Source organism: Protomyces lactucae-debilis (genome assembly GCF_002105105.1).
Source record: "Protomyces lactucae-debilis strain 12-1054 chromosome Unknown BCR37scaffold_24, whole genome shotgun sequence".
Classification (NCBI taxonomy): Eukaryota; Fungi; Ascomycota; class Taphrinomycetes; order Taphrinales; family Protomycetaceae; genus Protomyces; species Protomyces lactucae-debilis.
This window is the reverse complement of record NW_024468016.1, coordinates 192,595-208,972: the sequence shown is the minus strand read 5'-3', so window position 1 is coordinate 208,972 and position 16,378 is coordinate 192,595. Positions and strand designations below refer to the sequence as shown.

The 16,378-nt window shown below is 50.0% G+C and overlaps 8 protein-coding genes across 8 annotated transcripts; 3 read left to right on the top strand and 5 right to left on the bottom strand.

Annotated features, from left to right (window-relative positions):
- Nucleotides 1–741: 741 nt before the first annotated feature.
- Nucleotides 742–3,301, bottom strand: BCR37DRAFT_169667 (poly polymerase catalytic domain-containing protein). Its single transcript, XM_040866256.1, has 3 exons — nucleotides 2,275–3,301; nucleotides 2,135–2,233; nucleotides 742–2,096 (listed from the first exon to the last, which is right to left on the bottom strand). Exons 1-3 carry the CDS (start codon nucleotides 3,030–3,032, stop codon nucleotides 773–775), a joined length of 2,181 nt encoding a protein of 726 aa, XP_040722560.1. The 5' UTR covers nucleotides 3,033–3,301; the 3' UTR covers nucleotides 742–772.
- A 508-nt stretch (nucleotides 3,302–3,809) lies between these two features.
- On the bottom strand, nucleotides 3,810–5,408 carry BCR37DRAFT_383785 (uncharacterized protein). Its single transcript, XM_040870108.1, has 2 exons — nucleotides 4,078–5,408; nucleotides 3,810–4,036 (listed from the first exon to the last, which is right to left on the bottom strand). Exon 1 carries the CDS (start codon nucleotides 5,357–5,359, stop codon nucleotides 4,298–4,300), a length of 1,062 nt encoding a protein of 353 aa, XP_040722559.1. The 5' UTR covers nucleotides 5,360–5,408; the 3' UTR covers nucleotides 3,810–4,036; nucleotides 4,078–4,297.
- Nucleotides 5,409–5,512: 104 nt separating this feature from the next.
- On the top strand, nucleotides 5,513–8,587 carry BCR37DRAFT_351706 (GTPase Ria1; the record flags this gene model as incomplete). Its single annotated transcript, XM_040868086.1, has 2 exons — nucleotides 5,513–6,091; nucleotides 6,149–8,587. The coding sequence occupies 2 exons, from the start codon at nucleotides 5,513–5,515 to the stop codon at nucleotides 8,585–8,587; spliced, it is 3,018 nt and encodes a 1,005-aa protein (XP_040722558.1).
- A 1,305-nt stretch (nucleotides 8,588–9,892) lies between these two features.
- Nucleotides 9,893–11,353, top strand: BCR37DRAFT_351637 (uncharacterized protein; the record flags this gene model as incomplete). Its single annotated transcript, XM_040868083.1, has 3 exons — nucleotides 9,893–10,145; nucleotides 10,184–10,373; nucleotides 10,411–11,353. 3 exons carry the CDS (start codon nucleotides 9,893–9,895, stop codon nucleotides 11,351–11,353), a joined length of 1,386 nt encoding a protein of 461 aa, XP_040722557.1.
- A 795-nt stretch (nucleotides 11,354–12,148) lies between these two features.
- On the bottom strand, nucleotides 12,149–12,466 carry BCR37DRAFT_339391 (uncharacterized protein; the record flags this gene model as incomplete). Its single annotated transcript, XM_040867331.1, has 1 exon — nucleotides 12,149–12,466. A coding segment is annotated over one exon (318 nt), but the record flags the coding sequence as incomplete, so codon positions are not given.
- Nucleotides 12,467–13,549: 1,083 nt separating this feature from the next.
- BCR37DRAFT_341961 (ER protein Pkr1-domain-containing protein) lies at nucleotides 13,550–13,768 on the bottom strand (the record flags this gene model as incomplete). Its single annotated transcript, XM_040867413.1, has 1 exon — nucleotides 13,550–13,768. A coding segment is annotated over one exon (219 nt), but the record flags the coding sequence as incomplete, so codon positions are not given.
- Nucleotides 13,769–13,920: 152 nt separating this feature from the next.
- Nucleotides 13,921–14,566, top strand: BCR37DRAFT_169463 (putative exosome 3). Its single transcript, XM_040866255.1, has one exon. It carries the CDS (start codon nucleotides 13,945–13,947, stop codon nucleotides 14,533–14,535), a length of 591 nt encoding a protein of 196 aa, XP_040722554.1. The 5' UTR covers nucleotides 13,921–13,944; the 3' UTR covers nucleotides 14,536–14,566.
- Nucleotides 14,161–15,360, bottom strand: BCR37DRAFT_383779 (uncharacterized protein). Its single transcript, XM_040870107.1, has one exon. It carries the CDS (start codon nucleotides 15,296–15,298, stop codon nucleotides 14,597–14,599), a length of 702 nt encoding a protein of 233 aa, XP_040722553.1. The 5' UTR covers nucleotides 15,299–15,360; the 3' UTR covers nucleotides 14,161–14,596.
- Between the last annotated feature and the right edge of the window lie 1,018 nt (nucleotides 15,361–16,378).

Sequence of the window (16,378 nt, the reverse complement as noted above, 5' to 3'; positions counted from 1 at the left end):
TACCATAAGTGATTCTTCGCAAATCAAGTGCCGCAAGGGATAGCGTGATCAGCATTCTTTGTGCAAACTACGAATCAAGCGATATGCGGCTGCCTCAAGGTATTGATGGCAAGCGGTATTACGAAAGGCCAACAAAGGCTATCAGGCAAATTACCAAAGATACGCATCACATGAGATCTATCTTTGTAAACAAGCTCATATGCCAGCTTTGATGTACCATTTGATCTTCTTGCACTGCTTCACACAATAGCTTCCGTATGCATGAAGATCTAGCCAAATTAACAGGCGGACGTCTACACAATTTGAGTGATAACGAAAAGGGGTAGACAAGCTCAAGCAAGAATCAAGCTCTCGTATCTGTCATTAGAGTTGCTGAATCTTGAGTCTAATTGGGCGAGCTTGAACATGATGTGCTTGTCCGCTAATCTTGTCCGCTTTGCCGTTGTGCGCACGCAAAGCGCTCGAGACATTGGCAATGACCGCACGCCACGAGATGGATGGACAACTTGAGCTTGACATGACTGTGATGCTATAGGCTTTGAAATGGAAACCGATAAGAGATGGAAGAGTTTGAGAGCTTCGAAGCAAATTCAACAAACACACGCACAGCAAAAAGATAGAGCAGCATTCACGCACTTGCACTTGCACTCGCAATCGCCAAAGAGGACCGCATCACATCGCATCACATTCGCATCGCATCGCATCGCTTGATTTGGATCGCACCGCATCTCAATAATCTCATCTCAATGCCAAGGCTCAATCGCTCAATGCGTCAAACCTTGAGGAACGTCGTTTTGAGCAGAAACCGTGGCCTGACACGCGCCACATCATACACGACCAATTCGTTCCATGTAAATGCACTGCACTCCATTTCTCCAAACTCAGCAGCCATGATACTCTTTCCCATGGGTACCAGGACACCATCTTCCATGGTGACATGATCAGCTTCATCATGCTGCGTGACACCGACTCCCCATGTGGATGATTTCCCAGCCTCAAGTGACGATGCCGTGTAGTCATCATACAAACGACGTTGAGACTCGCCCAAGGCCACTTCACACAACAACATGCATTGATCTGAGGGATAGGAGGATGCATAGCAGTATTGTTGAGCTTTTTGTAATGTATTGGTGAAGTAGATGCCCTTGCCGAGACGAAATCCAGAGGAAGGTGCTTCTTTTGGTGCAATACGTAAGCCTTTTGATAAGATACCCGTGAAATTGCCAATACGCGAACAATGCCACAAGAGCTGACGATTGGGTTCGCGTGAGAATGGCATGAATCGTGCATCCAATTCTGATTGTAGTGAAAAAATAGCATCCACTTGAATCTTGTGAGAGGTACCCCAATCTGGTAGGACGCCGTTGTGCGTGAAATCAACATACTGTTGAATCATCTTGTACCGAATATCCGTTGCTGGGAGTGGATCAATCTTGCACTTGAGTTTCTCATAGTTGGCATCCAACCTATGCACCGGTAACGTCGTGGCTTCATCCATCTTCTCCTCCAATAAATCCGTACCAACGCGTAAATCTTCAAGTGATTGCAGCAACGACAACTTCTTCTTCACACACGCAGCCGTACGAATCACAGCCGGTCGAGCGGTCCCTTTTGCGCGATGTGGAATCTGACTGTAAAAACGACTCGACAAATTGAGCAAGTCCGTTTCGTTTGGTTTTGCCTTGATGATTTCATCGCTGATTTCAGCAAGGACCAAGAAACCTTTACGGATTTGTTGTTTTGTGAGACGACCGAGTGGGAGTTCTTGGATATTCACACCTTGTTCACGCATCTCCTCCTCCATTCGACCGACATCAAACAATAACGTCAAGAGCGATTGTACTGCAGGGTTGAGTTTTGATTGAGCAGCAGCAAGAGCGCCTCGTTTCTTTTCAGGGCTATTCGGTGCAGATGCTGCAGATTTGCGTTGGTATTCTCGAGAGATGAAGACGTATCGATTTGCAGCTTGGAAGTGAAGGGGAACATGACGATCTGCCCATGCAATGCGTGTTTTTTCCTTGAATTTTCGACGGAAAAAGTCTTTCGCTTCTTCTACTGAGTAGCAGGTGTGTAGCTGTGATTGACCTCTGATGCCACTAGTTGTTAGTTGTTGTTTTTGGAGGAAAAGGCTTACACTCTGCCCCAGCGACTAAAGACGGCAAAGCCACCTTGTGTGTTGGATGCACGCTTGATGATCTGGATGGCGTAGTACTTGTTCTTGTTGGAAGCAATACTAGGTTGTCAGCAAGCAGAAATCAAGAGCAAAAGACATACTCGGTCTGGTTGAGCATGGCATCCCAGATACCACCTTCATCAATCAATACCTGATCCTGCGCGGAACCAAGGTACAACTCGTCGAGTGGGACAATACAATCATCCAGCGGTCCATCCACATCATCTGCCGTCAAATCGACTAGACCAAGGGACTGCGTTGATGGTACGCCTGTATCGTGTAGGACGTTATCGGTCTTGCGTTTCTTTCGCGATGGTGCAGTGGTGGGTTGTGGCGAGGCAGGTCCTTTTGTGAAGAAGGATAGGAGGGGTGAGAGACTAACTGATGCACGACGTTTCTTGGCGGTTGTTTTGAGGGTTGCTGGTGTGAAGGGTGGTGCTGTTGGACGAAGCGACGAGACATTCGAGTGTGGAGTCGTTGTTGAGCTTGCGGCAGCAGCAGCAGTCGCCGTACTACTCGATCCAGCTTGCACATGGCTTGATGGTGCCAGTGACAATTTTGTAGACTTGACAGACTTGGTGGGTGGAAGGAGTGTATCTTGCGACGATCGCCTGGTTGTACGTCGTGGTTTGAGTCGTTCTTCAAGCCATGCTAGATCTACCCATGTTCCACCGTCTGCTTGAAATGCTTCGGCTTCTTGTAGTCGAGATCCTGGTGCGTCACAGAGTAAGTGTGTTGCGAGGTCCAAGTCCTTCTCGATGAGACCGCCATGTGAGATGATGCGCTGTGTTAGAGCAGCATGGGTTGTGCCTGTGAATCTGCCCCAGAGGACAAAGACGAGGTCATCCAAGGCAGACATGGTGGCGCGCTTTGATGCGCGGTCTTCCAGAGGCCTGTATACCTAGGGATTTGTGTAGGGGTTTATGTTGGATGACACGTTATCTTGTAGACGGGATCTCCGTGTGTGCTGTCTGGGAAGTGAAGGTAGGCTTGATGGGGATGCGCTGGTTGTGCGCTTTGATGGATTGTTCAGCGCAGTCCTTCTCTGCCAGGGTCTGCGTTGACGGGGGGCCAGGAGGGCAGGGAGTCGCAGTGAGTGAGGAGTGAGTGAGTGAGTGAGTGGTTGCACTTGTTGCGCTGTGTCAGTGGGGGGCCTGACTACTGACTTTTGAGGGAAAGACAAGGAGAGCAGGAGAGATGAAGAGAAGGAGAGGCAGAGGCAGAGAGAGATGAGTAGAGCAGAGAGCGTATCAGGTGTAGCTGGCAGCATGTTTGTGACTGTGCTGTTTCGCAGTAGACCAGTAGTCACAAGACATCTCTCTTTCTAGTGATAGCCTGTGATAGGCCATGGAGGCAGCTGCAGTCTGGAGGATGCGAGTGTCTGGCACCCATCAGCCATGAGCACCCAGCAGCAGGAAGAGCAAGGGCATCTGCGTGTTGTGTGTGTCTTGTTTATTCTTTTCTTTTTATTTTCTTTCGCGTCGTTCCACGTAGAAGCAGAACAGCAGAAGCAGACCTGTATTTCTATACTGTACTGATGACTACAGACACAGACAGCAGACATGGACACGCAGGACATGCACATCTACTTCTGTATCCTCCCATCGTATCGTAGCGCAACTGACCCCATCCATAGCAAACACACACAGCCAACAACGCTCCCCCTCACCTGCACTCTCACAAGCCATCCCAGCACGCATCAACCAGTCCCCCAGTGACATACCCGAAGCCACAAAGAACGCAGGCATCTCACGCACAACCTACTTCCGTGTCTTGCGCAACCTCAGAAACCATACAGGTGCAAGGGACAGGCCCATCCTGCCCAATGGACGACCCCTCAAGCTCAATGCAGACGCAGATGTCGTATGCTTGCTACTACAACACGCACAAGTACTGATTTCTAGGTGATCCGAGAGACCATGACACACAGTCCATGGACAAGTCTCAAGGAGCTCCGTCATATCCTCAGAGAACGCTGCAATGTAGACGTCTCCGTCTCGTCCATCTCTAGACGCCTCAAGAGACTCGGTCTCCAAACAGGTGCCGCTGCTCAGTCTGCCAGTTTCCAGCAGCCAGATGCATCCTTGACCACTGCTGAGCATGCAAGGCATACGCACTGAACTGCTATGGCGTCGTCACAACCACCGTCTCCTGCTCTACCACAGACGCTTGCCGTGATCGCTGCCACTCAATGCGCGACTGCAGGGCACCCAACCACTCATCCAACGCTTGCTCACTCACTGCACCAAAGATCCGACTCTCCTCCCGTAAGATGAGTTGCAGCACAAACAACCCGCCGCACTCCCCCTCACTCTCATGACTCCCACTCGTCACTGTTTGTCGCAAGGCTTCATGTTCAGGTAACTCCAAATCCATCCAATCCAACATCTCCACCAACGGTATAATATCCACCACTTCATACTCACCAGCATCCGCATACAGGAATAACCCAGAGTGACTACGCAGCACACACCAGTACCGTCGACCACGCATACGACGCGCTTGATGATGTCGTGCGGCAGACGCTGAACGCGATCGATGAGCACTATGCATAGGGTGCTTCACGTATTGTGCCAAATGACTCAACGTACTCCTGCTAGACCGATCAACCGTACTTGCTGCATGATGATGATTGTAGTGCTGTAGATGTGTTAGATAGCCTTGCATAATCACCTTTTCTGCTTCCGCCATGGGTATCGCTTCATCTTCCGTCTCTGAGAGGCAGTATAAACCAGCATCTGTCGCCTTCGTTGGTGATGGCAGTTGAGTCGTGTTATGCGCCGCTAATGCACGCTTCAACGCAACCGCCCAACCCTCCGCTTCCTCCTCCGACTCCGCCAACAATTCCAACCGTCGAGACCGTATATACAGCGTCAACAACGGTCGTCCACGTTTCGATTTCGTCGGTGACACACTCATCCCTGCACCACACACAGCGACACCAGAGATGTTATCCAATGACATGACTTTTCGTGTTTCATACTCATCACTGTTTTTATAGTAGGCAAGTCCATACGGGCGTAATACAAACCATCGTTTTTGCCAGGTCCGTGTATGTGCCGCACGTTTACTCAGTGCGCCTGATTTCAAGACCTGTTCGTCGCGTGTCGGTGGCGTGTCTGTGAGAGCGGTTTGGTTGTGTGGTACGAGTGGACTTGTACCGGGTGGACCGGCCAGTTGTGCCATATGTTGGATACAGTATCGTCAGTATGTTCTTGTAGCGTCGTCTTGCGCTGATGTCAGAGTTGAGATTTCAACAACAGATACCGTAGTACTCTACCAAAGCTACTACAAATCTGCTCTATGCACCGCTAGTCTCTAGACATCTCAGGCACCAACATGCCCGTCATACCAGCTCAAAAGCTCATTACTCTACAAAAGAATCCCGCCAATATCCGCAACTTTTGTCTGCTTGCGCATGTCGATCATGGCAAGACGACACTAGCTGATAACCTCCTCGCATCCAATGGCATCATCAGTAGTAAACTCGCCGGTACAGTGCGGTATCTCGATAGTAGGGAGGATGAAATGGAACGTGGCATTACCATGAAATCCTCCGCCATCTCACTCTTCTTCCAACTCGTCAATAAGAATACAACAAACACACCGGAAGAGTATCTCATCAACCTCATTGATTCACCAGGTCATGTTGATTTCTCCTCTGAAGTCTCAACAGCCTCTCGCTTATGTGATGGTGCACTCGTCCTCGTCGATGCAGTCGAAGGTGTCTGCTCACAAACCATCGCCGTACTCCGCCAAGCCTGGGATGAACGGATAAAAACGGTCCTCGTCATTAATAAAGTCGATCGACTCATCACTGAACTCAAGCTTACCGCTCGAGAAGCACATACACATCTTGTACGGCTGGTTGAACAAATCAATGCCGTGATGGGTTCCTTCTTTGCCGGTGAACGCATGGTGGATGATTTACGATGGCGTGAAAAATTGGAAGAACGTCTTGAACAATCCATCGAGTCATTAGCCTCTGATACGAGTGTGGAGGATGCGTTTGATGAGAAGGATGACGCGGATATCTACTTTGCACCGGAAAAGGGAAATGTCATTATCGCCTCTGCCGTGGATGGCTGGGCCTTTCGAGTAGATCAATTCGCTGCCTTGTATGAGCAGAAACTCGGCATCAAACGTGCCTTGCTCAATAAAGTACTCTGGGGAGACTTTTACCTAGATCCAAAGACAAAAAAGGTCTTGTCGCAAAAACAACTCAAAGGACGAAACCTCAAACCCATGTTTGTGCAATTCGTGCTTGACAACATCTGGGCCGTATATGATGCTTGCCTGCTCAATCGGAATCAAGAAAAGATTGAAAAAATCATCCACGCACTCGGCTTAAAAGTTCTACCAAGAGACATCAAGAGTAAAGATTACGCAGGTCTCGTCAAGACAATGATGCATGGTTGGCTACCACTTTCATCAGCTATTTTACTCTCTGTTGTGGCATACCTGCCATCACCCCTTGCAGGCCAACACGCTAGACTGCCTCAACTATTTGATGCACAGAGCCATAAACAGGTCTCTCAGCAAATCAAACAGAGCATGCTGGCGTGTGATTGCGCAGAGTCACAACCAACCGTCTGCTATGTCAGTAAAATGGTCGCTGTACCACGCACTGATTTACCGCAAAATCAACGACGTCAATTGACAGCGGATGAGATGCGTGAAGCGGCACGGGTACGGCGTGAAGGCGGTGACACGAGTGGTACATCCACACCGGCACAACAGGAAGAGCAAGTCACGGAAGAGACACCGCCGGAATCAGATGATGTGTTGATTGGATTTAGCCGTATCTACTCGGGTACTATCAAGACTGGCGACACGCTATACGTCTATGGACCCAAGTACGATCCTAGCAAACCAGAGAAACATATGGCAAAGGTCGTGATTGAGCAGCTCTACCTCATCATGGGTCGTGAACTCATCAAATTGGACGCAGTCCCAGCCGGTAATGTTTTCGGTATCGCAGGCTTAGAAGGCAAAGTTCTGAAGAATGGTACCCTCTGCAGCGTCAATCCAGGCATCAATCTCGCTGGTGTCAGCATGTCGAGTGCTCCCATCGTCAGAATTGCCCTGGAACCGGAGAATCCTACAGACTTGCCAAAGTTGATGGAAGGTCTACGGCTACTCAACCAAGCTGATCCATGCGTTGAAGTACACTTACAAGAAACTGGTGAGCATGTCATCTTGACTGCCGGTGAATTACATCTTGAGCGATGCTTGAGAGATCTTCGGGAGCGATTTGCTAAATGTGGCGTACAGGCTTCTGCGCCCATTGTACCGTTCCGTGAGACTGCCGTGGATCGAGATTTGAGGCAACTTGGTAAGGACAAGCGCCGTGGAACAGTCACAACGCTTGTGGCAGATGTCATTCAAATGACATTGCGCACTAGACCGTTGCCGGAGAATGTCACCCAGTTCTTGCTAGACAAAACGGCTGCCATCAAACAACTACAGCTCAGTCAAGCAGGAATCTTGAATGCTGAACAAGCTGCAGAGCTCGAAGACGATGATGTGGAGGTCGACACTGCATACACTGCAACAGAGTTCCACGACGCACTGCAACAAGCATTTGATGAAGCGGAAGATGATGGAGACTGGACGGGTGTGGTGGACCAGATTTGTGCGTTTGGACCTCGACGGATTGGTCCAAATCTATTGCTTGACGCATCAGGGACGCTGAAACGCATCTTTACTGATTTATCTGAATCTAAACTTTCACAAAATCCCGAAGACAAAGAATCCTTCACTACCAGAGACTTTGAGGATTACCTCGTCACTGGATTCCAGCTTGCCATGAATCATGGACCGTTGTGTGCCGAGCCTGTACAAGGCATGCTTGTCTGTGTGGAACACTTTGCAATCAATGTGGCTGAGGGAGAAGAAGATGCATTCCGCTCGCGACTTTCACAGCTCTATGGCCAACTCATCTCTTCTGTGCGCGATACCATCAAACGAGGCTTCTTGGAATGGTCACCAAGACTCATGCTAGCCATGTACTCCTGTGATGTACAAGCCTCGATGGATGTACTAGGCAAAGTCTACGGCGTCATTAGCAAACGGCGCGGCAAGATTCGAGCAGAAGAAATGAAGGAAGGCACACCCTTCTTCACCATTCGAGCAACGTTACCTGTTGTTGAATCTTTTGGCTTCTCTGACTATATCCGCAAGCAAACATCTGGTGCAGCCTCACCACAGCTCATCTTTATTGGCTATGAGATTCTGGACGAGGATCCATTCTGGGTGCCTACAACAGAGGATGAGATTGAAGAGTTTGGTGCAAAGGGTGATCGTGAAGTTGTCGCCAAGCGGTATATGGATTCAGTCCGCAGACGCAAGGGCCTGTTTAAGGAGACTAAAATTACAAAAGGAGCAGAGAAGCAGAGGACGTTGAAGCGGTAGGTTGGCCACTCCTGACTCAAGCTTCCATCTGATTGCTCCATAAGCATCAAGGCTTGTACTGAACCATGTGTTGTTCCTCCCTACTAATTTGACAATCGTTACAGCAGCTGCAGTCAGTGCTGTAGGCTTGAAGCTCGAATCTAGATGTTGGTGATTCTGTGGTGAGGCTAGACCCTGACGAGCCAGTGACGCTCCTGCGGGAAGTCACTTCGTATTCCTTACCGGAAATTAGAAGGAGAAGTCACCTCGACCCACGCGTTACCGGAAATGAGAAGGAGACAAACATCAGGGGCTCTCGCAACTTAAAAGGCTGCTGTGTTCTGTTCGCCTTCCTCTTGCCATCATCTCCAGGACCACTTTTCCGATACATCAACGTCAGTGTAAAGATCCTACTATGCGATTCGTGAGCCGAATGCTAATCTCAGTCCGTTACCATATGGTCTACCAACGTCTGCTCATGTGCATGATTGCTTCCTGGCTGGGCAGTTTGGCAGCAGCAACGCCTCGCAGTGAGGAACTTAAGGATTATTGTTGGAAGTGGCCTGATCTAACCGAGAAAGTGGCCGGTTGTAACAAGGGAACCGAAATGTGTCGCTTTGATTTGAAAGACCAATGCGATTTCGATCAAATGGCATGCTACGCACCGAAAATCGGAACAAGTGATTGCAACTGTGTTTGTAAGCCCCAGGGACACTTCGAGAGGAGCGCGTAAGTTCGCCTTTTGCCGCTATAGCAAGCTGTTGCTGAAACAAATACAGCCTTCCTTCGAATCACCAGCATAGATAGTTTCTATATACATTGAGATCCGTGTCTTAATCTTTGATTTCACACGCAGTTTGGATCATTGATCTCATACCTCAACACTGATCGATTTCGATCTCAATGTGTATGGTTTAATGAGGATTTACAATTGCAGGCGATGCGCTGCACAAGCGACAGGTGTGCGAAGCAGGTAACGCTTGAAAGACTTCAAAGAATGCACTCGATTGACTGAAATACTTGGTGTTCAGACTTTGCGAACTCTGAACGTCCTTGCACTCGAATACTCCTGAAACTTTGACCAATTGCCAATTGGTGACTCCTCCATCTGAAATCATTTCAAAAACAAAAACAAATCAAACGAAACTCGACGCGACGAGAGCTGAGAGAGTCGAGCAAGGAAGAGGCATGCTGGGTCTTGAGGACGGCAGCAAGCTCGTGGCTCCTCGACAGAGACAGTCGCGCAAGTCTCCACCAGCAGCCATCGACACCACTGCACACCTTGAGTCGCGTCGAAGGAGATCGCACAGCACACCACTCGCGCATATGTCTGCCGATACTGCGCATGGTCCAGCTGCTCAACTACCGCGTCATGATCCCGACACGCGTCGCGCAGTCTATGTTGGCAACTTACCCATGACAATGGACGAAGACGCGCTGCGCGAGATCTTTGCGGTGGCGGGAGGAATACAATCTGTCAAGCTCGTGGAGAAGGCAACGCTCAATTGTACGCTCAAGTACGCTTTTGTTGAGTATGATGATCCTGCGTCGGCGCAAGTCGCAATAGAGACGCTGAATGGTAAGCTTGCACGCTTGGTTGCCCATGACTGACGCTAGGTCGCACAATACGCGGTTGTGTTCTCAGAGTCAACGTCGCATATCAGTCCACCACGATTGCGAATGCTAGGGAAGAGACAGCAACACACTTCACCCTCTTTGTGGGTGATTTGGCGGCAGATGTGCGAGACGCAGAGCTAGCAGAGGCATTCAGTGCCTACAGGAGCGTCTCTGACACGCGCGTCATGTGGTATGCTTGTTCAGCCAATGCGCAAAGCTAATAACAGGGACATGAAGACCCGACACTCACGCGGGTATGGATTTGTCTCCTTTCGCGACCGTAGTGAGGCAGAACGGGCGATGCACGATAAGACTGGCACCTATATCAGTTCACGAGCCATTCGCATCAATTGGGCAAACATGAAGCAAGCAACGTCAGCAGATTCCTTCTTAACGCAGAGTGCACCTGGCAGTCATATCCTCTTCAACATTGCACCTGCCAATCTACAAGCAATGGGGGTTGCAGAGCAGTATGCGATTGTCGTCTTGCAGACTTCCCTTGCCTGCAGTACAATCTACATGGGTAATCTCGCAGCAGATACAAACAAGCAGGATTTGACGCCTATGCTTTCTGCATTTGGACTTGTCCTGGAGCTCATGATGTATCCTGAGCGTGGCTTTGCTTTTGCTCGTCTGGATACGCACGAGCATGCTGCACTTGCGATTGTACAGCTTCAAGGTCTGGTTATCAAGGGCAGACCACTCAAGTGCTCGTGGCAAACGAAAGGTGAGCGTGGTCGGCAGGCAAAGCGTTTGGATGTTGAACACCCAATACAGTCTTCATCGTCGACACAATCTATGCCAACATCACCACAACCCTTCTCGCCCTTGCAAAACAACTACATCGCCAATATGGGCCTTGGCATCATGGATAACCCTTCACTCCAATACCCAGTGGCCAATGCGTATGCAAACCCACGTTCTGTTGCAACGCAGTCGTTTTACCCAACATCGCCACTCTCGCCGATGATGTTTGGTCTCAACTCACCACAATTCCAAAGCATGCAGCCTTTTGAGATGCAAATGAGGCAACATATGCAACAACAGCAGCACCATATACAATATCAAATGGCGGCACAGTACTATCAATCGCAAGGGATGCAGTCACCTGCAATGTATCAGGATGGGACGATGCAGAGTATACAGGATCAAATGGGGCATTCAGAATAGGCATTGAGCATATGGACATGATGAATCAGAAAGACAAAGTCTACACTAGACTCTTTGTGAGCGGAACGCACGCTTGAAGTGAGCGAAAAACGGCGATCGCTTCTCAATCGCTCGTTTCGCCACGACGGTTGTCGATGATGCGCTGTTGACATTTCCTGGAAATGGCAGCCCAAATGCTTCGACTTGTTGCTTGAGACTGAGTGCCGGTCCTGTTGCAGCTGCAATAGTCTGTGTCGTTGAGGTAGTGACGACCAATTTGAGCGGTGTCGCTGCGGAGAAGGTACTCGTTGCACTACCAGACAAGAGCGAAGCACGATCGGATACATCATTGCCGATACTGCTTGCGCGGGAAGTAACATTGAGTGGTTGGAACGCATCCGAAGCGTCATTCGCGCCATCGGTAACAACAAAGCTCGTGCTACTCGCATCTGTTGTATTCTCAGACAATCTCGCCAATTCCAGCGCCGGCCAGACTTGAAAGCAACCGCCGGCATTGTCAACGGCAGAAACACCATCAGAGTCCAAGCAAGAATCTGAAGTCGCAATGAGACTGGCTGCTTCGACATTGTTGACAATTGCATCTGCAGTCGGTGTTGCAATAGCTTCGGCTACTGTGCTGGGAATCACCAATTCTGTTGGCAAAGCAAGGTCATTCAGCGTTGCAGTCGTCTCGCTTGTTCCAACAATGAATGCACCAGCCGTGTCGTTTGCCAGTGCTATAGCTGTTGCCATGGCCGCTGCACCTTGACTCGCTGCAATCTTGACAAATGCATTCATCGTTTGATTCCTGGCAGCATTCAGCTCAAACACCATTCCCTGCATGCAATGCATACTCTGCTTACAGTAAAAAAACTGCGGGTCCGTTGAAGTGATGTCGTATTGAATGACAGGAGCACCGTCAGTGTTGTCGGTAGACAAGTCATTCGTGCTTGGGAAAAACCCAGAATCAGCACCAACACCATTGAACGTGCATGGATTCTGAAATGACGATTGCGTGACGGTATGATTTCTAGCGCCAAAGATAAACGTCACTGTATCACCGATTTGTGCACCTTGTATTTGATTTGGTGAGAAGTTGAGACCATTGCTGCCGCCGACGAGGACGTTGAAGTTGCGGTTGTTGGTACTGGCACCTGTTTCTGCTGCATTGACATTGGTGTTGATAGCGTTGGAGTTGACGATCGGCGCGCCGACCACAGGTGCAGCGGTGTTGGGTGCCGTGTTGATGACAGCCACCACAAGACCACCCGGTGTTGTTCCAGATGCAGCAACGGTACCTTGACCAGAAATAAAGGCAGATCCGGCATCATTGCTCACTGCTGCACCACGACCTTTCGATTCGGCAAATGCATTGGCACCATTGACGGCGGTATTGCCGTCTGACGAAGCAGCAGAAGCTTTACCATTCTGGACGGTATTGACGGATAAGTCTGGTTGAGGTGCCGCGAGAACTTGTGCGGAGGGTGGAGAGACTGGTGCTGGTGCAGCAACAAGAGATTGGCCTGCAACGAGATTTTGTTCGGTAGAGAGTTGTTGACCTGCAGCGGCTTGGTTCTGCTTAATCTGGGCAGTTTTCTTCTGCTGGCCTGGTGGGACTTTTGCTTGACGTTTGGTCTTTGTAGTGAGGATGGCGGCAATGGCATCTCCTGGGACAGTTGACTGTGCCTTCCACCAAACTGGACTTGCTCCGACATTGGTTACTATGATTAGCGCACATTCAAGTCGAAAGAAGCTTACATATTTCCAATTGTTGGTTGGCAGATGTTTTGACAGACATGGCATTCGCAGTGGGTGGTGCTCCTGCCTGCTGCAAGACTTGCATCATTTCAGTGATTTGCGCAGGCGACAAGACAATACTGGCGGGAACCTGACGTGTGGCGATGCCACGTTTCTCCATTCCAATAGCAGCAGCGTGAACGATACTCGCTAGATATAGAGGCAGCAGCATGTAAGTGTAAATGAAAGATCTCGAGCGAAGGGATGTGCACGTCGATCTCTTTAAGCAGAGCATGACATCTCGTGGTGCGCTTTGTATGGGTCCGCGCGCAGCGATCAATGTGCAACCGTTTCGTACCGCTGCGCTACGGTCATGGAGTCCCATATATTGCTCGTTTACTCGTCCTTTTTGACAGCAGACGGCGTCGTGCTCGTTTCAGACTCACTCCCTGGTACGTCTGTGCTTGGTATCATCTTGCCTTGAGCTTTGGCAATTTCAAGTTCTTGAAGGAACCAAGCAAGACTCAAGACAAGGCCAAAGCTGAGTACGAGGAGCGCCAAGACATGGATGTTTCGAGTGAAGAAGAGGAGCACAGAGAGCGTAGTGATGAGCATGATGAAGGCGCCGTAGGTTGCTTTGAGCAGTGTGGGTGTGACGCCTGGAGTGAAGATGGACTCCCATAGTTCTACAACGAATTGAGACATTTGGCAGAGTTTCAGTAGCTTAGCAGAGCAGTAGATGGAGAAGCAACCTTTTAGCTGTGTAGATTCCAGTCTCCAGTCGCTGTTGGACGAGTAGTAACTCAGTAGTTTGAGTATTTTGAGTCTCACGCGAAATTGTTTGCACTTGGACGAGAACTACTCAAGAGATACCCATGTCGCGCGTCTTTGTAGGCGATGACCTGGGCCCAGAGACACAATACACAGCAGGGCCAGGTACAGTGCTACATAAAGGCCGGATAGCCGCTACTTTAATCGGCACAGTGCATACAGATGCGACCCGGCAACCACCCCTCATCAGTGTCAGTCGCCCGGCAAAGCATCGTGTAGGCCAGGAAAATACAGTCACGGCAGAGACACTCCTGCCGCAGGTCGGCGATATTGTACTGTGTCGCATCACGCGCATCAGCAGACTCCAAGCGACTGCGCAAATCATCGTCATTGGAACAACTGCCCTACAAGATGACTTTACGGGGATCATTCGGGTGGCGGACATCCATCTACATGACAAGGACAAGACACAAGTGGCTGCGAGTTTCAGACCAGGCGATATATGTCGCGCACAAGTCATCTCGCTCGGCGATGCAGGCGCATACTACCTGGCAACGACGCAAAACGAGCTTGGCGTTGTCTTTGCCTGGGATGAGTTTGGTGAGATGATGTATCCAGTCAGTTGGCGAGAAATGCGGTCTGATCGTGGATCCGTTGAGGAACGCAAGGTGGCCAAGCCCTTCCTGCAAGCGTAGCAGCAGCATTCATCTTCTGTACATCCATCTATAGCGCTCATCAGCATTAGCATCAACCACCTCAGAACGTCGACCAGGTCCAATCTGTGGGTACAGACTGCGCCGGGAGTCCCCTGCCATCCTCATCCTCTTCCTTCTTGACATTCATTGCAATCCCCCGGCTACCTTCTCCAGCACTCGACGCAATCGGCCGACGCACTGTCGGTGGGCTGAGGAAGAGTTCAAACTCTCGACGACAATGTGCACATGCCCTTCCCATCTGTCCATCTTGCGGTGCGCCACCAGGCTTGACAAATGTCGCATCAGGCGACAACATGACTGTATAGCTTGAATGCGCACTGCAAAAGATCTTGCCACAACATCGACAATGGTGTTTCCTGTCAAATAGCGTGAAAGTCTTGGCACACGCAGTACAAGCACTCGCAGAAGCATCTGGCTGCCAATGATCACGGGAAATACCTTGACCTGCAGCAAACGTCGCCGTACTCGCAATACTCGTCACCGTCCCACTCCGATCCCTGCCAACTGGCTGATTTCTTCGCTGTGAAGATAAAGACGCTTCACTACGACTTCCCTCGCTGCGTCGATCATCAGGTCCGCGCGTAGAAGGCGATCCAACCAGAGTCGCATGCTGTGCGAGTCGTGAGGATGAGTTTGTACGGAGTGCTGCAGGCCGATAAGTGGCGCGTTTCTGTCCGCCAGTGACGAAATGAAGGGACGTATCGAGATTTGCCTCGGACGATGCATTCGTCGCTGCGGCCATGCTAAGGAGGTGTTGTCACTTGTGTGAGCTGATGCGCTGGTAAATTGAGTTTGGGCGTGTTCTTTGGTTGAAATTTGACTTTGACCAGGGACGACAAGACAAATAGAGCAGCTTAGACTGCCAGGATTGGGTGCTAGACATGCTCAGTCATTTCTACAAAGCTGTTGCTACTCATAAAACTGGTAAGCAGGTCCTAGATCTCTTACCATGAGCTCAAGCTGCGATCATTCGTGCCGCAACCAAATATGCTACTTGGGCTTCCGTCGCTGAAGACGATGATCTCGTGTTGATTACAGCCCTGGCTAGAAGGAAGATGAGTTAAAGGCACTTTCTCGCAAGTATATGGTCAGAGCTATAAAACAGTTCTGCTCGAGCGCTGGCTCAGTCAAGATCGGGAGGGAGACGCTATGCGGACTGAGCTGACAGCTCGGCGCCTCCTGCTTAGGCATGAGGACGCATGTCACATCAGACTGCGTCGCCACGGCCAGTCGCCTTCTAAGGCCGTATGGAGCTCAAGGAAAGAGTTCTTTGCATACCGGATTGCTTGCTGCCGCCGGACAACCAAGTCCGCGGCATTCAAGGCTGTATCAATGCAAGCAGAGCCGCAGTCGCCGTCTTCCACGACGTAAGGCTTGATGATGACTCGGTAGCTAAGAAGTTCCACAACAGCCTTGTCGAATGAGCCATCGCTCTAGCAAAATGGCTTCATAGAACCTGCCACATACCTTGAAAAAATTGTTCAGTCGCATGCACATGTGTGCAGACAACACAAGTTTTACGCTAACGACAGCGCACGGCTTAATGCTTAAAAGTGAAGTTTGATTGACCTAGTCTAGCTGTTGTGCTTGATGACACCCCTGCAGTGACGTAGGCTGAGACGGTAAAAGGTCTGCGATTGCGTCCAGATCGTCGATTCATTTTCAGATGACATTCGCCAAATTGCAACACCACACCAACAGCATTACATAGCTCATAGCCGTCGTTCGCCTGTGGGATATCTCAGGCACTACAAACTACGCTCACGTCATGACTTGATCATCCCGTCTCTCATGAGTCTGCATCAGACACCCAGTTATTGGC

Coding starts and splice junctions, on each gene's coding strand:
- BCR37DRAFT_169463 (XM_040866255.1), top strand. CDS start 13,945: ATGTCGCGCGTCTTTGTAGGCGATGACCTGGGCCCAGAGACACAATAC.
- BCR37DRAFT_383785 (XM_040870108.1), bottom strand. CDS start 5,359: ATGGCACAACTGGCCGGTCCACCCGGTACAAGTCCACTCGTACCACAC.
- BCR37DRAFT_383779 (XM_040870107.1), bottom strand. CDS start 15,298: ATGGCCGCAGCGACGAATGCATCGTCCGAGGCAAATCTCGATACGTCC.
- BCR37DRAFT_169667 (XM_040866256.1), bottom strand. CDS start 3,032: ATGTCTGCCTTGGATGACCTCGTCTTTGTCCTCTGGGGCAGATTCACA. Junction 2,234..2,274: donor GCCATGCTCAACCAGACCGA/GTATGTCTTTTG, acceptor CTGACAACCTAG/TATTGCTTCCAACAAGAACA. Junction 2,097..2,134: donor TTTAGTCGCTGGGGCAGAGT/GTAAGCCTTTTC, acceptor ACTAACAACTAG/TGGCATCAGAGGTCAATCAC.